The sequence below is a fragment of the Cygnus atratus genome, chromosome 14 (assembly GCF_013377495.2).
Source record: "Cygnus atratus isolate AKBS03 ecotype Queensland, Australia chromosome 14, CAtr_DNAZoo_HiC_assembly, whole genome shotgun sequence".
Classification (NCBI taxonomy): Eukaryota; Metazoa; Chordata; class Aves; order Anseriformes; family Anatidae; genus Cygnus; species Cygnus atratus.
The window spans coordinates 19418244-19429671 of NC_066375.1; the positions used below are offsets into that span (position 1 = coordinate 19418244).

The window sequence follows — 11428 nt, forward strand, 5'->3', positions numbered from 1 at the left end:
GCAATTATCTCTCCCTTTTTGTTTCAGAATTAGCTCTGTAGAGGGCTTTCTGTAAAGTTTATCATTTTTTCCCCCATAATTAGATTGTTCCATATATTCAAATAAAGACTGTCACTTGTACAGTGGGGAAATGTTTTCAGTTTTCTCCATCTACCAAAAACTAAGCAGACCCACTCTCCACTGTTACTTCAGCTTTTCTTGCATGTCTGTTGCTCAATGCGGAGCATTTTCATGCAATCAATTGTATGTTTTTTGCTCTAGTTTTGGTCCTTATCTGACCATAAGAATTGCTCTCTCTTCTTTAACCCACTCCTGTTTGAGCCTTGCAATGTCTCGTGAAGAATCTGTCAACGTTCATCCCAAAGCAATTTTCATCCTGTTTTTTCCATAATTGCCCAAGCAGGCAATCATGACAGATGTAAAAACTTAAGCTTAGACTGAAAATTGACTGAAAATTGAGATTTTAAACAGACATGAAAATGGGGTAAGGATTTAATCATCAAACCCTTAAAAATCTTTTAAACTTGAGATAAATTTCATGTATCCATGATACTGTCTGGTCTTTCCAAAGCATTTGGTTTCTTTTAACCTCTTAAAATTATTCTGTTGTGCCCACAGAACTACTTGAAGTCCAAAGTGTTGAATACATGGCCGTTCAAATTTCCTCCGAAGCTCCTGGTGAACTCTATTAGGAGCTAGTTCAGCTTCCAAATATATCAGCTTTTCCTTGGCATTCTAACAGTTACAAAAAAAAAAAAAATCAACCAACTGGTCAATGCTTTTTGAATGTGATAAACACACAATAAATTTCATAATGCGGAAAAAAAATCCTGTTTCACTTATATGTGTTCTTTCCTGCAAACAGAAACAGTTACTCAAATATTTAAGTAAATAAGTCGTACTTTGTTACTAAAGCAGACTGCTTTTTGAAGCCAAGAACCCATACAGCATGGTTTAGATGTCTGTGCTGGTTTCTTGAGGTTTAGAATCTCAAGCAAACTGGTTATAAGTTAGAGTTGTTCTGAGTTAAGTAGTGGTAAAATCAATATTTACTCTGTATTATTTTTAAATACTTGGAAGCTTTGTATTCTTTTATTTAAAGTTAGCATTAAAGTTAGCATAGTACTAGAGCATATGTAGTTGAAGTTTGATCAGGTGTTCACTGCTAAGATTGAAGAGCATGAAGTTTGAGGGGGTTTCTTTTGATTGCTTTATGTTCAAATGAACTTTATGAAAGGCATTTAATGAGTTTAAGTTTTGTAGGCGGTCAGTCTTTTTAAGAAGTCTTTCCTAAGTTTTATAGTGTATACTAAATGTGCAGTACATCGCCTCAGACTTAACAGGTTTCAAAACCACCAGAGTATTTTTTTCTTCACAACACCATGCTACCTTACGTTGAAAATATCCTATTCATGGGTCCATGATCTTTCTCTTCGCTCTGAAGTAGCCAAACTCTAGACATAATAGTTGATAATGGAGAAAATGTTGGGCTCTGACAATAAGTCACCTTGATTATAGCAGCATGTATGCTGCGTATAGATTAGCTTTGAAGATTTACACAGCACTAGGCTTTGTCTTAGCTTTAAACTGCAAAAAGCTGCTTTCTTACATGTCTACCTGATTCCAGCAATGCCCGCAATCTGAGTGTGGATTGCTGTTCTTTCTACCATCTCTGAATTAGCTTAACAGTTTAAATGACTTATCAAATAACTAATGACAGGAGCATGCCTGTATGGTGCCAGCATAGTGCATCTGTGTAATTAAGCCGTGCAACTGTTGCAAGCAGGCTGTACATTACGAACACAAACGGCAGTATAAAGGCTGACTGTTAGTTTTATATCAGCTTAATATAATGAATTGCAGATGATGCCTTTTAGAATTAAGGAAAATCCTCAGCACGGTTGTTGTATATGCATGGTATTTCAATTTGGAGAAAAATTGTGATAGGTAGTAACAACTCTTTAACACAAGCCTACTATTCCTTTGAAAATCTTTAGTTTCAGATAAAATGTTTTGCGAGAGAGTGGTTATGTCAAAACACAAAGATTTCTTTGGGGTGTTTGGAAGTTTGATCGTTTCATGAGTAAAGCTGGGAGCAAATGTGAAATGCTTGTTTCTCTGGAGGAAATTGAACAAATATTTATTTTTCTAATCAGAGTTGTAATTTTATGTTGACACTTAAACAAGATAATTATCTCTGATTATACCACTTTTTTCCTCTTAGTGTTATCTTTAGTTTGAAACCTACAGAACTGACATCTACCTCACTAGCAGGGACATTGGGGGGTGGGTTTAATTTAAGTCAAATGTGCAAAGCTGAGAAGACTTTTTCTCAGCATGTTGTAGAATACTTTTTTGAGAGTGAGAGAGAAGCTTCAAAGTGTGATTAGGTTGAAAAAATATCAATGGAAGTGATGAGTCGCTTTTTTCACTTCTGGACTTGTTTCTCGTTAACTCTTCTGAAGTTAACTGGTTAACTTTCCAAAGTCTTGATGCTAATGGCAGTTCCTGTCATCTATAAGCGTTTGCTGAAGTTGTTAGTGTATAATGCAAACACGGTTTTTGAAAGTTAAATCCAAGTAGCTTGTCCTCAGTAGCAGTATCATCCATCCTCAGGCACGTTCTGTGAAGTACACAATCAGAGCAGTCTTCTTGGCTGAAGAGCTCCGCAAAGAAAGAAGCCAACGATCGATGATGGTCGTTTCAGTTCTTCTGTTTCTTATAATTGTATTCTAATAAATTCCTACAAAAACAAGCAAATTCAGCCAGTACAATGGGATCACTGTATGCTAATTTGTAGATGTGTGAAGAGTGTGAACTGGAAGAAAAGTACACTGAGCTTATGACTAAAAAGGTAGTTGACTGTTTTTTGCCATAAGCCATTTGGTAGAAGTGTTGGTATATTATTCAGAAACAAACTTGAGAGGGGTCTTACAGCACAGAACTTACAGTGGTTAAAGGCTTAGATGATTTATCTTTCCGTTCTTATTTTCAGTTTACTTTTTAAGTCTATAAATAGAAAGGTCATAGGGAAGCTGAAGGAAAAGAGAGGAACTTGGTATGTTGAGTTAGATGTGATACTGTAAGGAGAACTAGGAGAATAGCATTGAGACTAATATGTTACTCTGCAAGAGCAGTAGGAGGGAATAGTTCTCATATTTGAGAGAAATTATAGGAAAAAAAATAGCGATGTGTGTCCTTGCCCCACGGCCAACTGTTCAGACAACCTCATCTAGAATTTAATTCAAGCTTGTGGAAATGGATTGGCTTGTTACCAGATTTTGTCAGGTGAGGCTATGCGTATGTGAAGTTGGTTTACTGAGGGGATTTTTTTTTTTCAAAGAGAGGATATAGTAGGATACCTTTTGGAGATATACACAGGTTATACTTGGCAATAATATGGTACAATTATCCCTATAGATAAAAGTAAGCTATCAATACCAACAGAGGCCTACTTGCATAAATGCCTTAAGGCTTCTGACATGGCCGTGGTGATGAGGGATCAGCCACATTTAGCAGCAGGGTGGGTAGAGGCCTGCAGTATCACAGCTTTTGTAGTAGCTGTCAAGGTGTCTAAGGCATTAGATCCAGGCTTGTGAGATGTGGATCCAAGTATTCAGCTTCAAATTATTAATCTGTAGTGGGAAGAACCTCTGCTTCGTGGCCTTGACAGTCGTAATGCCAAGTTCCTACTCAACGGGTATAATACCTCAGTTGCTGTTCTCTGTGACAACTTGGTATTTTAATTTAAATAGTTCCCTTAGTGTGGTGTTATGCTGTAAGTGTATTTATAGAATGTGGCCATGTAACTGGACATAATAAGATCCGCTTGTAGGATGTTTTTTTTTTTCCCTGCTCATCTTTACCAGCATTTTTTTGCACCTGTTCTTGTTCGAACTCATCTTTCTTTGACATCGGTGGTAAGAACTGTTCATAGTGATTTAGATGGGGTTTTGCAAAACTCTTAGAGTGTGGCAGTCACTCTTCCCTAAATCAGAAATCTCTCTGGAGATTGTTTTTTAGTTGTTAGATCCTAGTGGTAGCTCGTAGTTATCCTGTGAGTTACTCTTATGTTTCAGGTTTTCTTCAGTAATACCTCGAATATGTATACTGATCCATACTGTAATTTAGCTTTATATATATATATATAAGCATTATATATATGTTAGCTTTATATATATTTATCTGAATATTTTATATATATATATATATGTGTGTGTGTGTGTGTATATTTATATAAAATCAAATTGTGACACACTTGCCCTTCTGTGAACGCAAGGAAAAACAGCAGTTCCCAGGCTTGGCTGTGGAGACACCATTTTGCTGTCTGTGGTGTCGTGCTTTTTCCCTGCACAGTTTTGTTGTTGGCATCAGATCCAGCAGCTGGGGATAACTCTCAGGGGTGGACCTGCAGTGCTGGCTGACTCATTGCCAGTTACTGCTTGTGGAAGGGAACTCGGATCTATGGCTCCATGTACGTATGTATTTTTTCAAGAAAAAGCATCAGTGTGTTCTTGGTGTGGAGTAGGATAAGCAGCAGCATGGAAAATAAATGTAATTGATAATACAGGGTCTTCTACATCACCCTCTCAGGTAGTTTTCATATGCACAGTGCTAAAAACTTCTTACCTACCTACCTGTGGTCCAAAGGGATAATATTAACAAAACAGGCTGCAGGTGTATGTTGGAGCAGGGAACAAATCAGGATCCCCTGTTCCAAGTTTAAATTCAGGCTCTGCTCTTCCACTGCATGAACACAAATAGCTCTATGGAATTTGTCTGGGCTACATTTGAGAAGTTATTTTCAAAACCAGGACCATGCACATTTTGAACAGCCATAGTGCAGTTTCTATGCCAACGATTTTGGCAGAGAAGGAATAAAGGGCTGATGGAACTGAGGATATTGGAAGTCTGCGAATACCTGACGGACAGGTGCAGAGACAAAAGGGAAATACATTTCTGTTTAATTGCAACTAGGACAAGAGCTAGTAGTTAAAATCACAAGACAGGGAGTTAAGATTAGACACTAGAATATTTATTCCAGTTACGGCAATGAAATCCTGGATGTTGTCAGGAGAGTTGCATAGCTTCTGTAATTACAAGATTTTAGAAACAATACGTTAGGCTAACCTCTGTCAGGAGTGGGTTAGTTAAATTAATCCTGTGTTTGGGTATGGGATAGAATCGATGACCTATCGTGGCCCTGTCATAGCTTTGTCTTTTGTAATTTTGTAATTAACAACTCAGATTTAGGAAAGAGGATCTTCGCAGAAACATGCAGATAGGGAATTATCTGCCCTGTGTGTCCTGTTCTCAGTTGTGCAGGACTCTCACTTGGTATAAGCTCCTGAACTGCACTCTATCCCTGCCAAGGGGACTCTACTATGCAAAATCATGTTTGGATGACATCATTTATATCATATGCCAACCTTAAATGAGTTTTTTTTTTTTTTTTTTTTTTAACATCTAGGTCAGTTTTCATGTTTGCTTACTAATGGTTCTGATGTCAGATATACAATATGAATAAAAAATATTCTTACATGCGCCAGCCATGTACTATGCCTTTGAGATTTGGAAGGCAGGCTGTGTTCCCACCAGCTTGTTACCATCAGCAAGAGACTCAGTGATGGAAATGTAGCATAATTCTGGTGGCAGGCTCTGCCCTGATGGCCTCGCATGTCTGTGTTTTAGCAGGTGCACAGAGGAGGAAGATACCTGCTTTGTCAGTAAAGCAAGCAGGTACAATTCCAGGCAATTTTTTACTTAAATGCTAGTTTTGCATCCTTTATTTATTTATTTAGTATCATTTAGGATTTTTTTGTTTAGCTTTAGAAACACTAATATTTAATTGCACTGCTGCAGTGGTTCAGAATTTAAAAACACATGGTGCAAGTATAAAAGAAAAATTACTCCCCCCGACCTTTGCCTCCCATAACCTTTTCCACCCACACAAACTGTTTACCTATATTTCTCTATGAGAAAAAGGGAAGTTTTTTGTTTTGTTTTGCTTTTTTCTGTATATGTTGCTGTTAAAATCATAGCTGAAGGTTTTGAGCATTGAATATTCTTGGTTGTAGTATTGCATTAGCAATATTTGATTATTGTAAGGAAAAAACAACACTTATCTTAAGACTTTTCAGGCGTTGAGGGCTTTAGGGACCTAATCTCTTCTGATAGGTTTACATACAAAAGCTGGCTTTGGCAGGTTTTTAGAAATTCTTGGTACTGTGTTATGTATTTCAGAGAATTAGGCACATACACTGAAGAATGGGTTGTTGCTCTTGGTTTGCCTTGTAGTTAAGGCCCAGTTGCTGAAAATCATCTTAGCCCGTATGGGAATATGACAGTTCTGCTTTCTTTTAGTAATCCATTACCTGGAAGAGAAGCCTATTTTTACTCTTCATGCCTTCATAACTTTGACTTTGTAAGTCGAAGTTTGAATTTGTTGCAGTTAAATAACTTTTGCCCTTTCTTCTGTTACAGAGTTTTGTACGTAGACAGTGCTAGCAAGCTGACGAACTTGTTTATGGTACTGTAGCTATTTAAAATTTGGATCAATCCACTTAAAGAACTAAGTATCTTTTCCTTTGAAGTTTTTGATGGGAGATGCTGCTATTTTTATTCTCCTTGTCCTTCCCAGCTGCCTTTTCTCCTTGCTGGCTGGCCTATTGTTTCTCTGCTTTTCCTTTGAAGAGCAAAACAAACACTTTCAAAAGCAGTGCTGCTTTCTGGCCATTAGTGAATGCATCGGCCTTGTGAAAAATTTCATATTAAAAGTCCGTATTTCAGCCGTAACTCCCAGGAAAGCGACTGTGTAAAACGGGGTGCAGCAGGGCAGACTTGGGCAACATCAGCAGAACGAGGCCACCAGCTGTGCCTGTGCTTGTCCTGACACACATTTCTCACTGCCAGTGGTTTTTGTGGTGGCTCCGCAGACTCCAGCAACTGGACGAAGCGACTTCAGGCCGGACTGCCAGGCATGCCGCCTGTCACGGGGAGGATGGGGTTTCTCTGTCGCTGATCTACAGGCTGCAGCTGATACAGGGAAGTGAATGAACACAGGGACTGAGCGGTTGATGGGACGGGCGGCTTGCTGCACCCACCAGGGCCGGGGAATGCAGTGGCAGATGAGGAGCTGAGGCAGGCGGCCTGCATGGCAGCTCGCTCTGAGGAGCTGGGGCTGCTTGGTGCTCTGTGGCACCTCGGCTCTTTGTACCTTTGCTCCCTGCATTGCCAGCACATGCACAGTGTGCCGCAGGGAAACCCTGAGGATGAGAGAGGTTCCTCTACAATATAGCTGGTGGGGTACTAAAAGAAGAAACTGCAAGTGTGGGGGGTTATTTTTCAGTCACTAAATCCAAGGAGACTTATTTCATTTATTCCTGCCCGAAACCTTTTGTATACAAAACACTGCTATTGATCCAGATAAAAGTAGTTTTGACTGGACAGCCCCTTTGATCAGACATCCCCTAGTCAGTTTATGTACCTTACAGCAATCCCAGCCATGGTTATTCCTCGCTGGTCTGCAAAATCCACACGCAGTACTCTTAGCACCCGCATAACGGCAACAAGACAAAGGCTCCATCTCAAAATATTCTGTATTCATGAATTTTCCTAAACATGCAGGTAACAAGTGTATGTTTAGTATGTATTAGAATAGCAGACTCTGCAATAGTTAGGTTTATTGATTTCAAGAGAGTGTTTCTATTTTTTCATCAACTTTTTTTCCCTGGATCTTTGGCTCCTAATCATAATAGGCTTTTGAGCAGCTGGTCCATTGCTCTTTCACCTTTTGTTGTCTCAGATTTCTTCTATACTATAATCTTTTCCACAAAGATTGTATTGCTACTGCCAGAAAGGCTCTGAATTTCAGTTTATAGGCTGTGAGGAGCCAAATGGGGATAGTTGTTAGAATACTTATAATAAAGTGAAGCAGCATACAGAGAGACTCCAATATACTCTACAACTGAGAGTCATCTGCTTTTCTGTTAAGTGACTTTAATTACTATAGTAAAGAAATGCTGGGTAGTTTGACCATTGCTAATGAGGTGTACACAACTGTGCACAGTTTTATGTGAAGACACAAAGCCAAAGGAAGATGCAGTTTCATCTTTATGGTTTTTACCTAGAAAGGAAAACTGGTGTCTCATCTGCTTCATGCTCTAAAAGGGAGAGGAATAGCTGCTGTTTTTCCCGTTTTAGAAATCAAGACAAATCTAAGACATGGAAGAGAGTGGTTATTAATTGGCTTTGACTACCAGCTGTATGGCTGCAATGGCAAGTCGTCTGCCTAGCTGTCACGCTTGCTTTCCTTTTTCAGTAAATGTGGTTTTCAGTAAATGTCTTTTTTTACTTTTTCAGTAAATCTGGTTTATCACAGGCTTCATTACAAACTGGATGTAAAGTGCCATTGATTTTGAGTAGACAGTGCCCTAAGTTTGCTTTTTTTTTTTTTTTTTACTCCAAAATATAGAAAAGGTCACAGTCACCATGAAGTATAACCAATTGCTTCAATTTTAACTTTAGAGAGTTACTTCGTGCAGCACAATTTCGGAGTATTGCTCCAGCTTTGAGCACCAAAGTCTTCCATGTGCAGTACAGTGTTTGCACAGGTACATTGCTGGTGTTGACACTTTGTTTTGCTGTCTGCTAGTTTGTTTGCAAAATGATGTGTTATTTCCTGTGAAGGTGTAAACTCTGCTGGTAAGGTCTAGTTTAAGCACATAAAGTTAGTATCAGATTTTTTTTTTTTTAGCATCTTTTCATGGTATGGTGTTTTCTGGAGAGCAAAAGTAGTCTACTCGGTAAGAATTCAGGCGGACAAGGAGGTTACTTTATTTTTTCCTCTTTAAAACGTCACAAATTCTCTACTTCCGTTGACCAGATTTTGTCTACCATAGATCTCAACGACTGACAGCATTTTACATCAGCCTGAGTCCTGCTGCTCCCTTGCAGCGTCTGACAGCCTGCTGTGGATTCAGGTGGGGGCTTGGGAGCTGTCGGTGGCCGGGGCAGGGCTGTCTGCTCCCTCCCCTGCCTTGAGGGAAGGACACGTTTGCCAGGAGGTACTGGCTGGCCCAGAGGTGGTGAGCTGCTGGTTATTTTATTTCCCTCTTCTATTTGAACACTTCTGATATAGCTGTTCCCCCTGACCTGCCCTGATGTCAGGATGTACGTGCATGTTCTTGAAAACAACCACACTGTTTCTCTTAAGGCTTGCATTAAGTGATCAGATTAAATAATGCGGCAGGCATAATGTAAAGGTAAAAAAAAATAATTTAAAAATAAGATTTTGTCTAAAACCAGCCATCCTCAAACACTGTTGTTATGTGGGGATCACATCTTATTAAGAACTACCTTGTGGCAGTTCATCTGCTGTCTATGATTATAGGCACTGCTGATGTGTAAAAGTAATATTAGGAAAGAAGTTAGTAACTTTTTAGTCTCTTTAAAAGGAAGTTTAATAGCTAAAACAAGGAAAAGAATTGAAAGCATGAGCAGGAGGACCTTGGTGGAAAACTTGGTTGACACATGGACTGTAGTTAGCAAGCCACTGTTCTAGGAAAATGAAGCTTTTCCCGTGTTCTTTCCAACCCCAGATCTGAGGGAGAACCTGTATTTAGGGAAACACTTAACATGCATGCTTAACTTGAAGTGCGTGCCTAAGTCCATTAGGAAATACAAAGCATGTGTTTAAAGCCAAGCAAATACTCAACGTTGGGACTTCTAGTCCAAGTATGTACTTACTGCTTGGATTTGATGTGGCCATGTGCCTTGTATCTCTTGAGATGGAGAGAAAATGGGGCAGTGAGGAGAATCTACAGTTGCTGTAAACAGAGCTCGGTTTACATGAAGAAGTCATGATTTTTACTTTAATACAGTAATGTAAAACGGTGTGATCTAGTACTATATCATTGCATTAGGTCTGAGATTAGATAGTGGGTATGCACTGGTTTTGGTTTCTGTAAGCTGAGATTTGGTGGTGGTACACAGGAGGCTTTGTCACGTGTGGATCTGAAAAGCATTGCAACCACATTGATCGCTAAGTTGGTAGATGAAGTGTCAAAACCAAAACTGCCTGTCCTCAGAAGGAGGGAACACCACTGTAAAGTTAGCTGGTCGTTTCCTTAGACATAGCTGTAGTTGTACGCTCGCTCAGATAACCAGATTCCTGTCTTGCCTTGTCCCTTCATAGACCACAGACGTTTGCAGGCTAGGAGTTGCGTCCCTGAGGCTGAAGCTGGGGAGCGCAGGCACTTGGACATACTGGCTGGACTGTCATCCAACTTTTTGTAGGATTTTTGATATTTCTCAGTAGCGTTTGGTTCTCTGACATACTGTAAAAGCTTCTTTTTCAAGACTTCATGGATACACGGTACTAATTTAACATTAATCTTATTTTGGAGAATTTCGTATTGGCTGTATGCTTTAAGGCCCAGTATTGGTTGTTTTGCAGCCTGGGACACTGCGGTGTTTAGTTCCCTGCACCAGCAGAAGTCCTGTTGAATATGGGGGGACTTTGTCTGGCATCCTTCTCTTTACAGAATGGCTCTGCAGGTTTATTTCGTGCATCTCGGAGTGGAACACACTTAAAATAGGTTTAATTCTGTATCAGTTCTGAGTATCATACCCAAATGAGGATCTATTGGGTATTAAAATGAATGCCTACATGTTTGCTGTCAAAGTATAGCACCTAGGTGCATCTTTGCCTGGCCCAGTTACATTTTGTAATTAGTCCTTGTTTTTTCTGTATCAATTTTCCCAAAATTTCATTCCTATTTGAGTTCTATCTCATTGTATACAATGTGTTCTCTGTTGTCCTTTTGTGGCATAAGGAGTAACTGAGCAGTTGACAAATTCCACATTTATCTCCTGTATCTTCCCTGCCTCCTCTAGAGTAAGGCCTGTTTTCATGAATTCTTCTCTTTTGCTTCTCATTTTATATATATTTCTTTTGGATATTATTTGGGAGAGTTGTCTATTCAGAAAGAACTTTAGGATTTTCTCATCCATGGTATGAGTCTCAGCTGGATTATTCAGAATGCCATTGCCAGTACTGAAAAATGTGCATATAAATCTAAAATAGCTCCAGCAGTCTGAAGCTCAACATAGTGGTAAAAGGAGCCAACACGGCAGGCCGGGTCCTGTTGGAACCTTTTTTGTTCTCCTGTGGGTTTTTTGAACAAAGGGGTTGGACCAGAATACCTCTAAGAGGCCTCTTTCAACTTCAATATTATTATTTTAGAGATGTGTTTTCTCCACACTACAAAAGTGGCAAGTCAGTGCAGACTGTATTAATTCTCTACTGCCCTGAACAGTCGGTGGTCTCATGCAGAAGCTGTTGCTTGGACTGTTTCTCCTGCCTTATCACTTCGTTTGAGTTCTGTGGAGCAAGTGGGAGAACATAAGAAACACGGTGAGCAGCTTT

The 11428-nt window shown here is 39.5% G+C and overlaps 1 protein-coding gene across 2 annotated transcripts in view; it reads left to right on the plus strand.

Annotated features, from left to right (window-relative positions):
- Positions 1 to 11428, plus strand: part of PWWP2A (PWWP domain containing 2A) — a 30557-nt gene that overhangs the window by 15877 nt on the left and 3252 nt on the right. The window contains exon 3 of one of the 2 annotated variants that reach the window (XM_050713551.1): positions 11319 to 11416. The exons of the other annotated variant lie outside the window; for it this stretch is intronic. Coding sequence (XP_050569508.1) covers positions 11319 to 11380 — 62 coding nt within the window. The 3' untranslated portion in view covers positions 11381 to 11416. Of the gene's footprint in view, positions 1 to 11318; positions 11417 to 11428 lie in introns of those variants that run through there. 2 annotated transcript variants of the gene reach the window in all.